Here is a 20885-nt window from a genome sequence, read left to right as displayed (position 1 = left end):
CGCCGCCTGCCGCCGGGGCTAAGTGGCCGCCGGCGTCCGGTCCCCGAGGACTCTCCCGCGTAGCTCGCACCGCTGGAGCCGGGGGCTCATAGCGCATGAGACTCCTCCGAGGCGGGCTCCCATGCGCTCGGGCCATGGCGCGCCTGGGCGCTGTGCGCTCCCACTACTGCGCCCTGCTGCTGGCCGCGGCGCTGGCCGTCTGCGCCTTCTACTACCTCGGCTCAGGCCGGGAGACCTTCTCCAGCGCCACCAAGAGGCTGAAGGAGGCCCGCGCCGGGGCTCCCGCCGCGCCCTCGCCGCCCGCGCTGGAGCTGGCGCGGGGCTCCGTGGCGCCAGCCCCCGGCGCGAAGGCCAAGAGCTTGGAGGGCGGCGGGGCCGGGCCGGTGGACTACCACCTGCTGATGATGTTCACCAAGGCGGAGCACAATGCCGCGCTGCAGGCCAAGGCCCGCGTCGCGCTGCGCTCACTGCTGCGCCTCGCCAAGTTCGAGGCGCATGAGGTGCTTAACCTTCACTTCGTGAGCGAGGAGGCCAGCCGCGAGGTGGCCAAGGGCCTGCTGCGGGAGCTCCTGCCGCCCGCCGCTGGCTTCAAGTGCAAGGTGAGCGGGCCGCAGCTGGGGGCTCCCGGTGGGTGGCCCACCCCATCCTAGGCGAGGTCAGTGCGCGCTCCCGGAGGGGATTCGTGGACCTAGCGGGTAGGATCTTCCCTGCGCTGCCCACTTGCAATGTAGTGTTCACAACCTGTGGGAGGTCTCGTTCGGGGGCGTGTCCGGGAGCCAGACGCTCTCAGCTGGTGCTGAGGAGTGGAGCTGCGTTTTTAATGACCGCCTCGCTTTCCTCTCCCCCAATTAAGTGCAGCCCCAGGAGAGTCCGCGCGCCCCCATTTTGCTAACGTTGCAGGGTTCAGCACTGCCTTCAGAGTCTGCACCTCTGTTTATGATCCTCAGTTTTTCACTTACGAGGATGGGACTGGTCACCAGTAGTCATCCTGAGCAACTGGAGAGGGCCTTGGTGGGGCCTCTGGAAGTGTTGAAGTTGCAGTGACATTTCTCATTGCTCTTAAGGTATTTCAGTCGGATCTGGTCAAACTCATTGTGAACCATCTTATCTCCTCTCTGTGTCCCTTTTTCCTCTTCCTTCAAGGGTCATGAACCCATTTAGAGAAGCCTGGAGTTCCTCTGAATGGGGAAGAGAAAGCTCAAGAGGAACAGATATGATCTGGGGAGAGCACAGCTGGCCGCCTTGTCCCGGGCTGGACCAGTCTGCCTCCGTGACAGCTTCCATCTCTGTTTATCATGACTCTTCACTGCCTGGCTCTCCTTGTCTGAGATGGGTTCCTGACATAGTGTGAATTGCCTAGGTCAAATTGCTTATTTGATTTTGACCTAATAGTTGTACAGAGGGGAAGAGGGGATCCGAGGCCAGATTTTAAGGAGTACTAGGTAATACTAAAGGGTGGAGACTGATGTTGGTTGGGGAAGCATGCTGAGGCAGGAGTTGTGTTATGTGAGTGACTAGGGGAGCTGCTGCCAGGATCCTACAGGCTTCGGGAGTCCGTGATGGCTCCTTGTTAAGTCCCAGTTTATTGGTAGGGCTGTTGTGTTGTGAGCCTGGTCCACTTCTCTGGCTTCACCTCTCCTCCTTTCCCTACATGCACCTCATACCTTAGCTGTGTATAGAGTGGGCCTTATACATGCTGTACTCTCTGCCTACAGTGTCCTCATTGGCCCTCGGTCATTCTTTACTCAGCTTTCACTTCTCCTGAGAAAGTCCCTAGACCCTGGGACCTCTGAAGGTCCTCTCTGGAGGAGGAGCCTGGCAACCTGTCCCAGGTGATCCTAATGACCCTAATGTTCGAGGAACATTGCACGAGTTCAGGGTGGAAAACTGAGGGCCCTTGGCCATAGGGTCAGTCTGGGCAGATCTTGGGATTTGACCAGGTCTCCGAACACCGCCTTGAAGATCAGCAATGTCATCTTTTCTGGGCCTACTCTGCACCGTTGCCAGATCTATATCCCCTTGTCCCGAGCTCCCGCTGCAGCTCTGGCTGCACACCCAGTGCTTTCCAGCCTACTTGCCTTTGCTTTTGTCATTCCCACTGTTGGGGTGCTCCTTCTCTCCACTTACAAGTCTTGCCTATCTTAAGATACCGTCCCCTCCTTGGAGCCAAGGAGCCGTCCCTTCTTTCCTCTTCTACTTCCCTGGTGCTGTGACTGTATCATGTCTTATCATCCATCCCTATGTACAATGCCTGGCACTCTTAGTTGGCACCAGAAATATTGGCCCAGGGGTAGATCTAGCCTCAGGGCCGAGCTCCTCCTGTCTTGGAGTAAGTGTTCCATGCTCGGACTACCCCACTTTACTGGGCCCAGTTCCGGCAGCCTCACTCAAGGCCTGGAGGCAGCTGCAAATGACCGGAGGGAACTGATACCTCCTCTGTTGAGGTGTGAGGGGTGAGGGTTTAGTGTCTGGGGACTTCTAGCCAGATGTCAGTGATCGGATAAGGGTTTATCAGTCCTGGCATAAAATTGCTCCTGTTACATTTTTTTTTTTTTTGAGATGGAGTTTCGCTCTTGTTGTCTAGGCTGGAGTGCAGTGGCACGATCTCGGCTCACTGCAACCTCTGCCTTCTGGGTTCAAGCGAATCTCCTGCCTCAGCCTCTCGAGTAGCTGGAATTACAGGTGCCCACCACCATGCTGGCTTTTTTTTTTTTTTTTTTTTTTGAGACAGAGTTTCGCTCTTGTCGCCCAGGCTGCAGTGCAGCAGTGTGATCTTGGCTCCCTGCAACCTCCGCCTCCCAGGTTCAAGCGATTCTCCTGGCTCATCCTCCTGAGTAGCTGGGATTACAGGCGCCCGCCACCACGCCTGGCCAATTTTTTGTGTTTTTAGTAGAGACGGGGTTTCATCATGTTGGCCAGGCTGGTCTCAAATTCCTGACCTCAGGTGATCCACCCACCTTGGCCTCTCAAAGTGCTGGAATTACAGGCGTGAACCACCGCGCCTGGCCTCCATTACTTTGTTTTGTTTTGTTTTTGATAAGAATTCTTGCTGTGTTGCCCAGGCTGGTCTTGAACTCCTGAGCTCAAGCTATTCTCTTGCCTTAGCCTCCCGCATAGCTGAGATTACAGGCACACACCACTGCACCTGGCATTCCCATGATTTTTGAGTTCATATTTTGTAAATTTTTCTGTTTGTGATGAAAAGTGCTTTTTTTTTTTCCTTTAAATGTACGATTCTAAAAGGTTTGCTTTATTTTACGTGTGATTTAATTCTTCCTCAGGTTTGGAATATTCCTGAAAAGAACATATGACCCATGTCTTTCCTCTGTCTGGAGTACTCCCTGCCTCCATCCTTAGTACTCAGCTTTCAGGTCTCGGCTTTGCTGTTCTTTCCTTGGTAAACCTTTCCTGAGCCCCCATTACACACTTTCAGACTCCAAGCACTTTTCCTTAGTAACATTTATCACAGTTGTATTGATATAATCGTTGGATTAATTATTTGTCTTCCTTGCTAGACTCTAAACTCCTTAAGGATATTGACATTGACATGTCTTCAATGCTGCCTCCCTAGCACCTGGCAGATGAGGGAATTTTATGCTGGAATTGTTTTTTCAGTATTGCGTCGGAAGAAGGAAACTAGAATTTCTCACTCAGGTTGTGCCAGAGCTGGAAGGGATTTGGAGTATATAGCATGACAGGTGAAGAAACTTGCCCAAGGCTTTCTGGAGAGTTACTCAGTTGTGGCTGGACCTGCATCCTAGGTCAGTGCTGTTCCCTTTGTGCCGTATTTCCCCTTTAAGGAGCACCTCTGTCTTGTAAGATAAAGTCCAGGGGGCAGTTTATTCCCAGGGAGAATTGATTTGAGTTGTGTTAGAACTGTCTGAAGATAGCCTGGGGGCTCCTCTTCCCTTTGGATGGCTCTGGGACCTCAGCATGGCTGCAAGATGCAGAGCAGGGCCGCAGTGAACTGGCACGGGGCTGGTGCCCACACACCGAGGTCTCAGGCCATTTTCAGGTGGCATAGAAACACCTTTTAGCTGAAATGGTTGCAGAAATAGATCACAGAATATTATTAGTGACCTTAGATTTTATTTTGGCTAATTGGATATTAGCTAAAAAGGAGTCATGTATCTTGTTTTAAATATGTTTGAAAGTTTTAATTAATCTGTTAGTTTATTTTATTTTATTTTTTTTTTGAGACGGAGTCTCGCTCTGTCACCCAGGCTGGAGTGCAGTGGCGCGATCTCAGCTCCCTGCAAGCTCCGCCTCCCGGGTTCACGCCATTCTCCTGCCTCAGCCTCTCCGAGTAGCTGGGACTACAGGCGCCCGCCACCGCGCCCGGCTAATTTTTTGTATTTTTAGTAGAGACGGGGTTTCACTGTGGTCTCGATCTCCTGACCTCGTGATCCGCCCGCCTCGGCCTCCCAAAGTGCTGGGATTACAAGCGTGAGCCACCGCGCCTGGCCAATCTGTTAGTTTATTATCTGTGAACAGGGAAGCATATTATTTGTTAATCAGTAAACTTCGGAACTTGCTATGTTCCAGGTACCAGTATAGGAGCTGCTTCTAGCCTATACAGTAAGTCCATTTTCTAAATGCATCAGAATCACCTGGGGACACTTTTAAAAATACAGAATCCTGGGTCCCACCCCAGCCTGTGGGCTCAGAATCTCCTGGGTGGGGCCTGGAGGTCTGTATTTGGATGGAGCTACATAGGGAGGCTTGGGAGTCACTGCTGTAAGAAATCCAGGAGTGCGCTCCTGCTGGTCTCTCAGACCCAGCTCAGGCATCCTGTCCTCTGGGTAACCTTCTGTGGGGAGCACGATGCCTGGCTCATAGTGGGCATTCAGGAACTGTTTGACTATGACTCTTCCATCCAGGCTATTCTGGCTGTGCTGACCTGGGAAAGGCTGCCACATTCACCTTGCTAAAATGCTGCCTTTTTTTTTTCTTTTTCTTTTTCTTTTTTTTTTTTTTTGAGATAGAGTCTTGCTCTGTCACCAGGCTGGAGTGCTGTGGTGCGGTCTTGGCTCACTGCAACCTCTGCCTCCCGGGTTCAAGCGATTCTCCTGTCTCAGCTTCCTGAGTAGCTGGACTACAGGCACCCGCCACCACACCCGGCTAATTTTTGTATTTTTTAGTAAGCGATGGGGTTTCGCCATGTGGGCCAGGATGGTCTCGATCTCTTGACCTCATGATCTGCCTGCCTCAACCTCCCAAAGTGCTGGGATTACAGGCGTGAGCCATCGCACCTGGCCAGAATGCTGCCTTTATTGTATCGCTTCCATTCAGAACCTCCAATGGCTTCTGGCTACCTGTCTTCCCAGATCATTTCAATGTCCTAGACCCACAGCAGTGGCTGAGCTTCCTGAGTTCTAGGACAAGCTGTTCCTTCTCATGGCGATGTGCTTGCTCTGCTTCTGAGCATCTGTTGTCTTTCTACACTTGATCTTAGCCAAAGGCCGAGAAGCGATGCATCTGTTGTCTTTCTGTCAAGTGCAGTCTCACACTTATAAAACTTAGATCAAGACTTATCCCTTCCATGTGCCTTCCCTGCTGGATCAGGTTTGACAGAATATGCCATGAAACCCCCAAATAATGGTGGCTTAAACAAGGTTAAATTTATGTCTCATTTCAGTGCAGTCCAGAGGTAGGCATTCCTGGGCTGGCATGGGGGCTTCGTGAAGTCACCAGGGTCCTCGGCTCCTTCCAGCTCTCTGTTTCACCATCCCTGAGAGTGGCGCTGTCCTCATGGTCCAGGATGGCTGCTGGAGCTGGGGCCATCACATCTGTGTTGCTGGGTCGCCTTTAGTCCAGTTTAGCCCAGTGCTGCTGTGTGTATTGTTTCGGGTCCGGTCTCATCACATGGTTCTACTCTACTGACTTCCGGGAAAAAAATCACAGTGAACAGGCCTCAAGCACCTCTCCTGTCTCCTCTCCTTCCTCATGCTGGCCAGCTCTCTGCAGAGGCGGCGGGGCCCACCAGCCACTGTTTGTGCGGCCTCCATGGAGCGCAGCAGGACTGCTTCTTTGTGGTATTGCCCTTGTGCTACCAGCTCAAATGTCAACCGTTCAGAAAGACCTTCCCTGAATCTGTCTTCTAACCCCACCCGCATGCCAGCCTTCATCTTTCCCATCTAACCCCACCCTCATGCCAGCCTTCATCTTTCCCATCTAACCCCACCCTCATGCCAGCCTTCATCTTTCCCATCACCTTGTGCATTTTTTTCTTTTTCTTTTGAGATGGAGTCTCGTTCTGTCACCCAGGCTGGAGTGCAAGGGTGCGATCTCGGCTCACTGCAGCCTCTGCCTCCTTTCAAGCGATTCTCCTGCCTCAGCCTCCCGAGTAGCTGGGATTACAGGTGCCTGCCACTATGCCCAGATAATTTTTGTATCTTTAGCAGAGATGGCATTTCACTATGTTGGCCAGGCTGGTCATGAACTCCTGACCTCAAGTGATCCACCTGCCTTCGTCTCCCAAAGTGCTGGGATTACAAGTGTGAGCTTTTTTTTTTTTTTTTTTTTTTTTTTTGAGACAGGGTTTCTGTCTGCCTCGCAGGCTAGAGTAGAGCACAGTGGTGTGATCACAGCTCACTGTAGCTTCAAACTCCTGGGCTTAGGGGATCCTCCTGCCTCAGCCTCCTGAGTAGCTAGGACTACAGGCATGTGCCTCCATGCACAGCTAATTTTTTTTTAAATTGTTTTATAGAGATGGGATCTCACCTTCTTTCCCAGGCTGGTCTCAAACTAGTGATCCTCCTGCCCTAGCTTCCCAAAATGTTGGACTGCAGTCGTGAGCCAACACGCCCAGCTGTGCATTTCTTTTATAGCGTGTATTCATTTTTTCATGTATTCACTCATCGGGTGTTGTTGAGTGCATATCCTGTGCCAGGCACTGTTCTAGGTACTTGTAAACAGCAGAGAACAGGACAAGTTTCTGCCTTCATGGAGCTTAAATTCTGGAGTCGCGGGAAATGTATAGGAGATGGATTTTTAACAAATAAATAAATATAGAGTGAGTCAGATTGTGATCAGTTCTACAGAGAGAAATAAAGCAGGCTGAAGAGATAGAAATATGTGGTTGTCAGTGTGGGGAGTTGTTAGCCGTGGTGCATAGGTGGTCAGGGAAGGCTCCATGGATAAGGTGCCATTTGCGCAGAGCCTGAAGGAAGTGAGGGAGCCACAGCCCTCTGGGCGAGAGTGCGTCTGAGGCACCTGCAAGTGTGTGGGTCTCAGGCTGGAGTGTGCTCTGCATGTTTGAGCAAGTAACTATCCTGTTAACTTGTTTGTAGTCTCTGTGTCTCCCTCCTGGAAGGTAACCTCCAGAAGGCAGAGACCTTGCCTACCTTCACCTACTGAGGTTTACGGGAACCCCATAGATGCCATCCTTATTTCTGGCCTGAGTTGGAAGTGATAGAGCAGGCAAGCAGTCTCTTAACCTGGGACACAAGAACTGGACAGACTTCTGGAGGCACAGACAGCTCTGGCAGCTGCTTGCCTCCCTGCAGGGATGGGCAGGTTCTGCACAGGTAGATTCCGGAGAAGAGAGAGGTGAGGGCCGGGGCTGACTTGCCTCCCAAACTCACCTGTCAGATAAGTTTCTCCTCCTGCCTTAAGGACGAGTTAGTGTGCAAGGAGGAGAGGAGGATGGGGCAGGGAGCAAGAGGCCGGAGTGTTTGTCCAGGAGAGCATCCTCCATATAGAAGCACAGAACAATGGAGAATGGGTGCTTCCTCTTTTTGCCGTCAACACTATAGTCTCAGCACTGTTTCTGGCACATTCTATGTTCTCAATAAATATTTATAGTTGACTAACTAATAACTATAGTGATTAAAATCAGGATATCCTAGAAGGGTTGTCAGTGATCTGCCCCTTTTCCCTCAAACCTCAGCCTCTTTCAAAGCCTGAGACTGGGTTGCTCCATTTCCTGGTGACAAATTAGGAGGAAGAAGGAAACTGCACATCCCCCACGATCCTCGTCTGTTTTCTGTCACCATAACAATACCTGAGACTGGGTAATTTAGAAAGGAAAGATATTTATTTAGCTTGAGGTTTTGGAGGCCGGGAAGTCCAAGAGCATGGTGACAGCTTCTGGGGAGGGAAGCAGAGGCATGCGGATGGGGCACAGCGTGAGGGGCACCTGGCTTTATAACAGCCACTCTTGGTAACTCATCCAGTGCCGTGAATGAGAGTGAGAACTCGCTCCCTCCCAAGAGAAGTAACCCAGGCCTGGGAGACAGGCATGAATCCCTCTGAATGACTTCATCAGCTCATAAAAGCCCCACCTCCCAGCAGCATCACCAGGGCTCACATTTCCAGGGGACACCGTTTCAACCTTAGCATCCACTTTACAGGTCGGGTTACCAACAGGTTTACCCTGTTGGGTTCCAGGAGGAGCATGTGCCAAGGACTAGGAATGACTGGGCACATGGTGAAATGCAGTGGGGGATTCTCAGAGTTTCTTTGAGTGCAAGAGCAAACCTGTGAGTGACTTGGAAAAGTTGAACATCTTAGCTCCTTGGTGGGGCTTGAGAGAAGCCTGGATGTGAAGACCTTGACCTTGATGCTGGCTGTCTCATTGATGAAGCTGATGATAAGCAGGTGACCCTGCAAATGCAATGGATTTTCCAGCTTGTCACAGCAGCAGGCACCTTGCACCTGAAGGAAACTTTTGAATAAGTTATGATGGTCTGGAAAAGAGGTGATCAAAGAAACGTGTCCTGAAGGGAGAGGCCCTTTGAAAAGATGGGCTGACATTTTATATGGCAGTGTTTAGAGAAAGAACAGTGCATACTTTATCAAATGCTTTTAACAGTGGCATTCTTTTAAATTGTAATATACTCATGAAAACAACTGTAGTAGTTTGTGTGCCAATGTATGTCTCTTATGGAAAACTTTGTAATCACAGATCTATGGGGAATAACTTTGTATAGTATTGTATCGAATACAATAAACTCTGGAGAAGCCTGCAAGTATGTGTTGAAATGATAAGGCAAAGCCTTGGGGTCATGATATAGATGAAATACACCGATCGATGGGGATTTATAAAATCTGTGGGGGCCTCAGTGCATGGATTAACTGCTCCAGCTTTGGGCATCAGTCATTCCTCATGACTTCCTGACTTGTAGACCATATTTTAAAAAGATAGATGATTACTTTTTTTTGCAATAAAAATTGAAATGTAATTCATGTACCATAAAGCTCACTCATTTAATGTATACAATCCAGTGGGTTTTAGTGTATTCCCAAGGTTGTACAGCTATGACCACTGATTCTAGAACACTTGTCACCTCAGAAACCCTGTATCCATTAGTGTCACTCTCCATCCTCCTGTCTCCCCCGTCCCTAGAGACTACAAATCAGCTTGCTGTCTGTATAAATGTGTCTCTTCTGAGTATTTACTACAAATGGGCTCGGCTAATACGTGGTCTTTTGTGTCTGGCTTCTTTTAGCCTAGTGTTTTTAGGGTTCATGTTGTAGCATTGCATTAATGCTTTACCCTTTTTTATGGTTGGATACTATTCCATCATGTGGATAAACCACATCATCCATTCATCAGTTGATGGACATTTGGGTTGTTTCTGCTTTGAGGCTATTATGAATAATGCTGCTGTGAACATTTACTTAGAAGTTTTTGTGTTGACATATGTCTTCACATCACTGGGGTATAACCTAGGAGTGGAATGGTTAATTCTGTTTAACCTTTTGAGGAACTGCCAAACTCAGTAGCTATACCATTTTACATTCCCACCAGCCGTATGTGGAGGTTCTGGTTTCTCCACATCCTCACCAGCACTTGTAATCATCCATCTTTTCAATTACAGCTATTCTAGTGGGTGTGAAGTGGTATCTCATTTTAGTTTTGGTCTGCATTTCCCTAATGACAAACGATGAGATGATTACATGTTGCTAAGGACAACTACATACATGTATTTGGTATTTTTAAAATATATTTACCAAAATGCGTTTTATTAAAAAAAAAACAAAAAACAATTACCTTGACTCTCCCCTCCTTACCCTGTAAGGTGTTACAGCATCGCTAGAAATGGGCATATTCTGAGAAGATGGTTTGGAAATTTCTGACGTGTACACTGATGTGCCTGAAGTCAGCAAAGGGATGTTTACTAGTATGAAGTCTTGATTAGGAAAATAATAGTAGCAACATTTGTTCAGTACTTCATTTATTTATTTATTTAGTGATGGAGTCTTGCTCTGTCATAGTGGCAACATTTGTTCCCCTCCCCTCCCCTCTCCTCCCCTCTTTTCTTTTCTTTAATTTTCTTTTTCTTTTCTTTTTGAGATGGAGTCTTGCCGTGTCCTCCAGGCCAGAGTGCAGTGGTGTGTTCTCAGCTCACTGCAACCTCCGTGTCCCATGTCCCGGGTTCAAGCGATTCTCCTGCCTCAGCTCCTGAGTAGCTGGGATTATACAGGCGTGTGCCCCCACGTCCGGCTAATTCTTGTATTTTTAGTAGAGACAGGGTTTCACCATGTTGGCCAGGCTGGGCTCGAACTCCTGACCTCAGGTGATCCACCCGCCTCGGCCTCCCAAAATGCTGGGATTACAGGCGTGAGCCACTGCATCCGGCCTGTTCAGGCCTTTAGAATGTATAAAAGTGCAGACGCCTCACTTGAGCATGGCTGAGGCTGGGGAAAGAGGTGTGGAATCCCTGAGGCTGAGAGCAGGTGGCTTACGGAGCTCCCAGAGCAGCAGGAGGCACTTCAGGACCCCGCTAGCAGCTGTGACAAAGGGCTGCGGGTGTGGGGATGAGGGTTGGGCTGTAGCCCACCTCACAGTCTGTCATCCGCCTGCTGATGACACCCCAAATAAATCCATTCAATCTGAACCAAAACTGCGCTTTCTGGGAGTGCAGCTTCCCTCTCTGCTTCAGGGAGCGCTGCAGGTTCACCAAACATCGGAGCAGGAAGGAAGCTCTGGGCGCAATGTCCCCCGCCCAGCTGATACCCTGGGCCAGAAAGGGGCAGTGACTAAGTGCTACACCGAGCTGCCTTTAGAACAAGCCCAGGCCCCTCCTCTGCTGTTTGAGGGAGGTGTTAGCGGCAGTCCCGTCTTTTTCGGAAGGGTGGGTCGAGAGGCAGCCCACCCTAATACCCACAGTGGAGGTGGCAGGGCCTGTCGTCTTCACCTATCCTAGGGGGCTTCTTCTCCCTGTCTCCCCCTGGATGTGTCTCGCCCGGGACGGGAGGATGCAGTCGGACCTCCAGGAGGCAGAATCCGCGCGGTTTCCGGGGCTGGCTTTCCAGCTGCCCTGCGCCCGAGGCTGCCCAGGTGGGTCAGTGTTGCGGGAGCTGGATGGGGCTGCGGTGCAGGCACAGGTTTTGTCCTGTGCTCCGGGATGTGCGCTGGAGGCCCTCCGCGGCTGCGGTCAGCACGGGGCCCCCAGTCTAGAGAGGAGGGGCCGCGGGCGTCTCGCGTTGGGCGGAGCTGGTCCCTACTCCGCGGCGCGGTCCCTCCCCCCGCCCGAGTGCAGTGCCCCGTGCGGCCGCTTGGGGGCGCCGCGGCACCGCGTCTGCGCGCCCGACCCCCGGCCAGCGAGGTGCGCGCGGCTGCAGCCCCCGAAGCCTGAGGCTCCCGCGGGGTGTTTTTTTTCCTCCTCTAGCCCCGCCCTCCCTTGTTTCGAAAGCCCTGAAATGAAAGGCAGTCGGCGGGGCTGTGGCGGGCGGTCGTTTCCTTCCTGGGCCGCTGGTAAACCGGCCTCGATGAGCCCTTTGGAGAAGGCGGGGCCGAGCCACTGGGACTGGCGATCCGGCCGCACAGTCGGAGGGAGGATGCATGGGGAGGCCCGTCGCTCCTGCCTGGTCCTCCCCGGGGCCCCAGCCACATCCTTTCCAGTCCGCCTGGTCCCCGTCACACCCGGCGGGCCTCCGCAGCCAGTGTGGGAAACACGTCTGTTGGAGCCGCGTGGTGGGGGTGGCTCCTGGGTATCCTGGCGCTGGGGGGGAATTTGGCAAAACACCCGAGGCTGCCAGAGGCCGGCTCCGGGGGGCGCCCTGGTGCTGGGTCTGTCCCTGGCGCTGGCCTGGAGCCCGGCGTCGTTAATTGCGGGAGGGACTCGGATGCCACCTTACAGGCCTGTCCCACGCGACTGTCCTCGCGGCGAGATGAGGGCTTCCCAGGCCTGTTCCTGGGGCGGGAGGCCTCTCCCTGGGAGGAGGAGCCCGGCTGCCTGCTTGCTGGAAGGGCCGCCTGGCAGGGCCCGAAGGCCTCCCTGCTGCCCTTCCTCACACTCTTCCCATCCAGGGCTCTTGTCTTTCGCCCTGGGACCACTCACCGTCGTGTGGGGTTGTGGAGGACAAGTCAGGATGACCAGGGCAACATCATGTCCCACGCCTTCCCCGCAAGCCACAGGGACATTGACTTCACGGCTCTGACCCCAAGAGGCAACTCTACCTACTTGCCTGTTCTGAGCAGTGGAGCCAGGCCTCATCAGCTGGCAGAAAGCCTGCTGTTAAGTTAATGTGTTTTAAATTAAAGCCATTTGTGTTATTTATTAGGGCAATGACTATTAAGCAGCCCCGATTAAGCCATTCTCTGCTGGTGGGACTAGTCTCCCAGAGGCTGGCCCCTGCCGCCCCTGCTCAGGCAGCCCTGGGGATAGCACAGGCCTGCTGCTCACAAAACAGATGAAATGAGACAGCTCAGCCTGGCACATGGCAGGTGCCTGGTCAACGGTGGGTGCTAATAACGGTACTGGAATAGGTGTGTTGGGAGCTGACACCCTGCTGTCGTCACTCTAGAAAGCACATACCTGTTTATTCACCATGCTGATACCGTTGATGCAGTTGGAGGGCAGTGCAGCTAGCTTGCAAAACAGCTTTCTGCCCAGGTTTATTTCCGGTGTCCCCATTTCTTGCAAGTCTTCAATTCTCCAAACTACTGTGTTTTTTTCTTCTCTGGCACTCCTCTTTCCCCCACCTCTTGGCAATATATTGTTTGCCTCTCTCTGAAAGCACAGGACACCTTAGCCTTATTTGACGTTCAGGCGTATCCACACTTTCTCTCTCCTGCTGGAAGGAAGAGGCTCATCTTCATCACATCCCTTCCCCACGGGCCCTGGCCCTACCTGGCCCTCTGTGATGCTAGCCGGCCTGTGCTCTGGAGTGGGAGCTGCTGCTTGTCAGGATGATGAATCCTTTGTAGTCTTGTGCGGTGTACCCCGGCCACTTCCCACCTCTGGGACTTTGCTCAGGGGCTTCTTCCGCAGATCACCCATTCCTCCCATCTTCATCTGATTAACTCGCCTTTCATGATGAAGCTCGGACGGTGCCAGATATGTGGGGACCTACCTCTCACCTCCACCCTGGTGAGCCCCTTTCCCCTGGCTCCTGGCGAGCAGACACTGGCCCTTCTGCCAGCTGCTGGGGGATGAGGGCTGTGTCTTATTTCATTCTGTCTCCAGGATGGAGTGTCGCAAGGCCTGGCCTGAGTAGGACTGCGTAGGCTCGCACACTGGAGGAGCTGGATGCCAGCACGGTGGGCAGTGTGGTGTGAGTGCAGCCATGGAAGGCCGGGGTGGGATGGCTGGGCACCGATGCCCGTCAGATGTCCTGTGCACATGCTGCTCAGACCTGCAGGACGTGGCTCAGACCTGCAGGACATGGCTCAGACCTGCAGGACGTGGCTCAGACCTGCAGGACGTGGCTCAGACCTGCAGGACGTGGCTCAGACCTGCAGGACGTGGCTCAGACCTGCAGGACGTGGCTCAGACCTGCAGGACGTGGCTCAGACCTGCAGGACGTGGCCACCTACAGAGGCCTCAAGCTTGTAAAGAGAGCTTCCCGGTCCCTCTTGTCATGGGTTCTCCTGCAGAAAGTCATCCAGCCTGACACTAGCTATGAAGTGTCAGTGGTGTTTTGGGTTTTGGAACTGTCCCCCTTGCATTACCTTACCATGAAGAAATGCTGATGCTGGCCCTTGGGAGGTACAAGGGGCTTCACCTGTCTCCCTCATCTGAGAGCCCCGGGGAGGTTGCTTGGTCTGCCTAGAGTCCCGGCTGGCAAGCAGTGCCCTGGGCAAGCTCTTCAGCCTGCACCTGCCCCGGGCGCTCACTTCAGCTGGAGTGTGGTGGACAGAGTCCTGCCCAGATGTTATTGATGCTGAGTTCTGGGTCTTCCTCTGACCCTGGCTTCCGTTAGCAAGGCCTTCTGGTGTCTTTGCCTCAGTTTCTCATCTATAAGAGGAGTGGGGGCGCTTCGGCTCTGAGTAACAGTCTGTTCTCTTCCGGGCGTGTATAAACAGTGCTGGGGGCTCACAGAGCTCATGTCCTTTCTAGACCCCATCCTGAATGTGCGGGTGAGAGGTTGCGGGGCGTGAGGAGGCTGCTCTTCCCCTCTTTCTGAGATAATCCCTGGAATGACCCTAGGTGAGGCTTCCGTGCTGACTTTCCTTCCATCCTCTGGGAGGGACTGGTTCATTTCTCGGGTCTTGCCCTGTGCGAGGCCGCACCTCAGGCCTGCGGAGCATGAGGGCAAGGGGCGTGCAATGACCAGAGCTGTCTCAGGTTTATCATCACCGTCAATGAGCCACAGTTGCCACCATCGCAGGAGCCCCTAGGTGGCAGGCACCATGCTGGATCCTGCTTTTTCTCCCTCATTTAACCTCGGAGCAGTCAGGCCTGGGAGGGTAGCTAGTCTCCCCTAGAAAGAGGCTGCACAGATGAGCTTGCTCGGAGCCATGAGTGGCGTCTGGCTTGCTGATTCTTCAGTGCTCTGCCTGATGCCTATTGATTTTGGCGGTTCGTTCTTGTCCCTCCAAAGCCAGGAATGCTCTGTGAGAGCTGGGGCCCCACCAGAAGGGTTCCCGCGGTGCCCCTGTGCCTGCTGCTGACTGGGTGGCCTCTTCCCCTGATCAGCTGGGTGGCACAGAACAGGAGAATCCCAGGGCTGCCCGGGGTGGACCTTCACTCCGTCCTCCAGGAGCTGCCCATAGAACAGCAGGGAGCCTCTTTCTAGGAGGTGGGATTTACAGGCTGAGGTGTTGGAGCCCCACCTCCCTCATTGAGCTGCAGAAGAGGTCTGGGTTGGAAGGAGTCCAGTCTGTGGTCCTGGAGTTGAGTCTATTCATGTTATCCATGAGAAAACTGGGGCCCAGAGAGGTCAAGCAACTTGCTCAGGGCTACGCAGCTGCTCAGTGGACAAGGGAGACTGGGAGCAGCTCTCCTGTGCCCTCTCTGGTTCCCTGCACCCATGGGCTCCCTGCCTGCCTTCCCTTGTGTTCGGAAGCCAGTTCTGCTCTGTGCTTGCTCTGTGCGCTGGTTTGTCTTTTGTTTTGGTTCCTAGCCTGACACAGCTTTTGGATCTCACCCACTTGTGACTCCCTGCAGTCGCCTGTGTTTTGTGGACAGTGAAAGGCTTTGCTCTACGTCCACTGATCGGCTGCTCCAGAAGGAAGCTTTGCGGCCTCCTCAGCTGCAGGCCCAGAGTCACGGCTCCCTCCATCCTATTGCCCGGCCCTGCTCAGCCCACTTGGATGGAGCTGAGTCCCCAGCCCGACTGGGTCCTGCTGGGGGCTGAGCCCCTGGGTGCCAGCTGTGTGGGGTAGGGAACCCCGCCGCTGTCTCCCGCCTGGCTCTGCGCTCCTGCAGCCCCAGTCCTGCCGTGACTGTCACAGGGATCCCCGGGCCTGGGCAGCGGCTCCCTGTTGTGCGAGCATGGTACTCGGAAACCGCCTTTTCTGCTGGTTTAGTCCGACTCAAGCTCCTTGCTGAGGGACTGCATTCCCTCTGCAAACCTACGGCCTTATGGGTCTTTCGGATGCTGCTGTTATCCCCTGCTCTGTCCGCAGTGCTGGTGAATTTCCCAGCTTGGGGCGGTTGGGGATAGGGTCCGGGTCTGACTTCTTTCTCCTTCCTGCGCAGCTGGTGCAGGTATGGGTGTGTGTCTCTTGAATGAGTATGGTGTTGGCTACAGATGGGCCGCTTTAGATTCTGACTCTACCTCATCTTTCTGGGAGGTGGGGGGGTAGTTGTTTACATTCTCTGAACCACTTCCTCTCTGCAGCAGGGGCCCAGTCATATCATCTGCCCCAAAACATTGGTGTGGGGGCGACGTTAAGTGACTGAATGTGCATAGCGCACCTGTTTGTGCTTGACGCGTGCTAGGTGGACCCTTAGGCACTGCCCTGGCCCCGTGAAGGCCCTGCAGGTCTGTGTCCCGCCCTTGGTGGCTGTGCCCAGCTTTAGCATGCCACCTCACGGTCCTGCTCAGTGGCTCACCTGCTCACCCTGTGTCAGGTTCCAGCCTGGCGCAGGTGGCTGCCCCTGAATCTGGGCCATGCGAGCCTGTTGCCTGGATGCCCAGGTTCCAGATGCTCGAGTTCGCCTTGGGAAACAAAAGAGCAATTTTGGCACAGAGATCCCGCAGCCTACAGACTTAATTATGCCCCGTGGACGTGCTGAGCAAGAGTGAGAGGGTGACTGAGCCTGCTGAGAGCTCTGTGTGATGCCATGTGGCCCCCAGTTTCCTCACAGTGGAAAAGGAACAAGCTTCCGGCTCAGGGAATGGCTTCCCAGGAGCAGAGGGCACTTTGGAAATCACCTCGTTGGGCTTCGAGCCTGTGGCCTGTGGTTGGGAGGGTCAGGGGCGTGTTGTTTTTGCTGCTGACCCCAGTTTCAGGGCAAGTTTAACTTGTGGTCAGTGCAGGGTGGGGCTTTGGTCCCAGGCCCTGGGGCTGAGGCCCTGGAGAACCTGCCAGGCCTGGGCAGTCACTGCTGACGTGTGTGGCCAGAGTCTCCAAGCCCTGAGGGCCCCCTGGGGCTGATTTATGGGGGTCTTCAGGGGAATTGTTCCAGCCTGGAAATGTGAGAGGGAAATCTCCCCACCCCGGTGGGGGTGCTCCCTGGTGCAGAGCTGGGCAGCGGGCACCCCCGTGACTTGTCTGAGAGCACCGTTTCCCTCTGGTGTTACCCTTTAAAACTCACTTCAGGGAAGAGTGATTGGCTACATAGTTGAATTTGCTGAGCATTTGCAGAGGATGTAAACTGCCAGGTAGGCTGGCCCTGCTTACTGGTCTCTTCTTTGGGCTCACCGAGTGGCTTTCGCTTTGATCAGAAATATGAACAGGCCAGGCGCGGTGGCTCATGCCTGTAATCCTAGAACTTTGGGAGGCCGAGGCGGGCGGATCACCTGAGGTCAGGAGTTCGAGACCAGCCTGGCCAACATAGTGAAACCCCGTCTCTACTAAAAATACAAAAATTGGCTGGGCGTGGTGGCGGGCACCTGTAATCTCAGCTACTCAGGAGGCTGAGGCAGGAGAATTGCCTGAACCCAGGAGGCGGAGGTTGCAGTGAACCGAGATCACAACACTGCACTCCAGCCTGGGAGACAAGAACTTCTTCTCAAAAAAAAAAAAAAAAAAAGAAATGTGAGCAGTTGAAGTTTTTAGAACTGATGTGGCTCTCAGAGAGTTGGGGGACATTTTAAGGCAAATGCAAAAGGAAAACATTTCTTTTACTGAAGGCTCTGTCTTAAGCAGGGGCCTTGGGAAATGAAACGGGATCTTGCCACTTAGCCTCCTGATTTCTGGAGCTGTTGACTTCTCAGCCTTTTTCTGTGACATGTGCAGCATCTGGACCTGATTTGTGGGAGTCTTTAGGAGATTTTTTCCAGCCTGCAAATATGAGAGGGAAATCTCACTGCCCCAGGAGAGGAGTAGGCCTTAGGACAGCCTTCCTGGGCCCTGGGGAGAGGGAGGGTCCGAGAAAAGGGCAGGAGAAAGTGCTTGGAGAAAAGCGGGCAGCCGGGGTGCAGTGCCTGGGCTCCACGGAGAGCCCTTTGTGACTTGCTTCTCCAGGTAGTGGAAAGCTGTAAATCTCATTCAACAAACCGTCTTCATTTTCCCATGTTCCCTTGAGCCCTTGTCTCTTGCAGGCCTAATTTGGATGGAGCGGGGGAATTTTGTTCTCTACTCATGTTACTGAATAGGGGACCCACCTGCGGTGGTGTATGCCATAAACGCCTCCCCGCCTCGCTGCCCTGTCTCCAGCTTCTTGTTCGTATCACTGTAGCATACGTTATGGTCATATTTCTTTTGTAACCTGAGCTGTGAGTTCCTGTTTTTTTCACACAATAAATAACACCACAGTGAATCTCTCTCTCTCTGTATGTGTGTGTGTGTGTGTGGGGGGGGGGGGGTTCTTCTTTTGAATTGTTCCCAGGAACCTTCATCGATTCTCCACAAGAAACACTTCCCAGTCCTATGTGGTCCTGTTCCCACAAATTAACACGTGAAGATCAGGTCTATCAGGACTGCTCCTCAGCACCCCCTCTCTTGCCTCTTTATTATAAAGAATTTTTCCTGCTAATTTCTATTACACAGCCCCACTTTTCGCCTGTCATGATATATTTTTTAGATGTTAAAAAATTTTAATTCTGAAACAAGCCAAAACAGAAAAATAAAAAAAAAAAAAAAGTAACAGATACCTTTGTTTCTACTGTGTAAGTTAAATAGGTGCTAACAGTTTTCTCTATTTGCTTAAGATTCTGTTTTTAAGGAAATAAAATATTGTAGACGTAGCTAAAGCTCACTCTATTTCTTCTCCATCCTACTCCCTCCAGAGGTATTTACTGTCACAAAGAAGAAGTTGGTGTGTTTTGTGCAATTTGTATGTTTTTAATTTTTACCACATATGTATGCATAAAATATATATGTATTAGTGCTTTGTATGTTTTCAGCAGTTATGTGAACACTCATATATCCATTTGACATTTCATTGTGAGTATGAGATTTCATAGAATTATGATTTTGAGATTTATCTTTGCTGATACATGGAAGTCTTGCCCGGGCATTTTAATTGCTGCGTAGTATTTTATTGTGGGTGGACCTCCGTTTACTCATTTGCCTTCTGAGAGATGGCTGGGCGGTTCCCCTGTTTTGTCACTCCCACCACTGTGAACACCTGGGCACACAATGTGCTTGAGGCTCTCCAGGGGTGTGTGCATCTTCTGCTTTGCAGGACCCTGGTGAGCTCCCCTCCAGGTGGCTGTTCCCCTTCCCATTCCACGTTCTCTTGAGCACTTGGCGGAGACTCCCTTTTATTGGTGTGGGTCTTGCTGCCTTTGAGGCAGGAGGTAGAGGCTTGGGGGCAACTTTGGAAATAGGATAGGAGGGCAACTTTGAGAGCAGACCTGAGTGGCTCCTTCGTGCCACCTAAGACTTCCTGGCTGTGCAGACACTGGCGCCAACCTTCCCAGAGCGTTCAGAGTCTCTGAGGAGGGTAGAGAGGAGGGTGCCTCCAGCTGCAGGCAGAGCAACCCCTCACTGAAGTCTGGACCTGGTGCTCAGCGCAGCTTCACAGGTGTCTGTCCTGGCCTTGCTCCCTTCATGGGTAGGTGCAGGGCTGTATGAGAAGGGCCGGGGGCCTGGCTTCTGGGCTGGCTCCTATAGGGACCTGCTGCCTAACCTGTGGATAGCCCCTTGCCACCTGGCTGGGCCCCGTCTTCCCTGTCAGAAATACATGGGGTCACATCAGTGATTTGGGTGACCACTTAGCTCCACCCATATTGGTCATCCACTTGATTTTTTGCAGTTAGCAAGTGGTCTCTGCTTTTCCTAACCATGGTCTGCTAGGCCTGAGCCTTGGGGAGCCAGCAGGTGCGGTGGAGGTGGGGGACCTGCCCGCAGGGCAGCAGGGGCCTCGTGCGAGGATGACTTGGCTGTCTCCTTCCTGCGGCTGTGCTCAGTGAGATGGTCTGTGCTTTCACGTAGCTTGAGGGAGTCCTCAGATCCCAGCGCCATCTGGCCAGTGCACATTTATGCCGACAGAGGGAAGCCTAGGTTGGTCCTTGTGTGTCATTCACAAAAGCCCGAGGCAAATGAGTGCTGCTTTGAGATGAGCATTTTTAAGATCCATGCAACCCCGTCCAGTATTGCTGCTATCTGAAGTCGTCATTCAGCCTGGGCACCTACTATGTGCCAGGTGCTGTCCTGGGAACTTGGGTGTATCAATGAACAGAAGAGACAGAACAGGTGAAAAGTCCCTGCCTTGTAGCACTTACATCCTGGCAGGAAGAGGACTAGATGAGCTGTTAAAATGTCTAGTTTGCTGCCTGGGAGACGGTGAAGTAGGGGTTCATAAAGGGTTAGGTTTCTTTTCATTTCGTTCTTCCATGAAAAGCAGATGAATAAATCATACAATATGTTAGCAGGTGAGTACGTTATACCGTGTGTCAGCAGAAGAGGACCAGGAGTATGGAGGTGGTTGCAGGGTTTTTTTTTTTTCTTTTTTGAGATGGAGTTGCACTCTCGTCGCCCAGGCTGGAATGCAGTGGCGTGATCTCTGCTCACTCCAACCTCTGCCTCCTGGGTTCAAGTGATTCTCCTGCCTCAGCCTCCCAAGTAGCTGGAATTATAGGCATGTGCCACCACGCCCAGCTAATTTTTGTATTTTTTAGTAGAGACGGGGTTTTACCACATTGGCCAGGCTGGTCTCAAACTCCTGACTTCAGGTGATCCATCTGCCTCGGCCTCCGAAAGTTCTGGGATTACAGGTGTGAGCCACCGCGCCCGGCCAGTTGCAGTTTTTAATTGGATGCGCAGGGAACCTGTCACTGAAAGGTGACATTGAGTGAAGACCTGAAGGAAAGAAGGAGCTGGCTGGGCAGCCCTGGGGAGGAGCATCCAGGCGGCAGGCGTGAGGAGCTGCTGTGTTGGAGGCTCAGCGCAGTGGCCTGGGTGAGCGCAGTGGACATCAGTGCCAGAGCTAGCAGGAGGAGGGCAGCTCCCAGCCGGCATCGGAGTGAGGATTCCAGCTTTGACTGGGTCAGAGGAGGAGGGCTCTGGCCTCCGTGTGGAGAGTAGAATGCCGGGGAGACCCTTAGGAGGCCATCACCCTGGCCCGGGGGAGAGAGGATGGTGCTTGGCCTGGGGA

At 52.8% G+C, this 20885-nt stretch overlaps 1 protein-coding gene across 4 annotated transcripts in view; it reads left to right on the top strand.

Moving 5' to 3' along the window:
* Nucleotides 1–20885, top strand: part of XXYLT1 (xyloside xylosyltransferase 1) — a 192206-nt gene continuing 171321 nt past the window's right edge. For all 4 annotated transcript variants that reach the window (XR_009209421.1, XR_009209420.1, XR_009209419.1 and 1 more), the window contains exon 1: nt 1–599. Coding sequence is in view for 1 of the 4 variants with exons in the window: in XM_032171937.2 (XP_032027828.1) it covers nt 96–599 (504 nt within the window). In the remaining 3 variants the exon portion in view is untranslated. The remainder of the gene's footprint in view (nt 600–20885) is intronic.

The sequence above is a fragment of the Hylobates moloch genome, unplaced genomic scaffold, assembly GCF_009828535.3.
Source record: "Hylobates moloch isolate HMO894 unplaced genomic scaffold, HMol_V3 SCAFFOLD_13, whole genome shotgun sequence".
Lineage (NCBI taxonomy): Eukaryota > Metazoa > Chordata > Mammalia > Primates > Hylobatidae > Hylobates > Hylobates moloch.
This window is presented reverse-complemented; position numbering and strand designations above follow the sequence as displayed.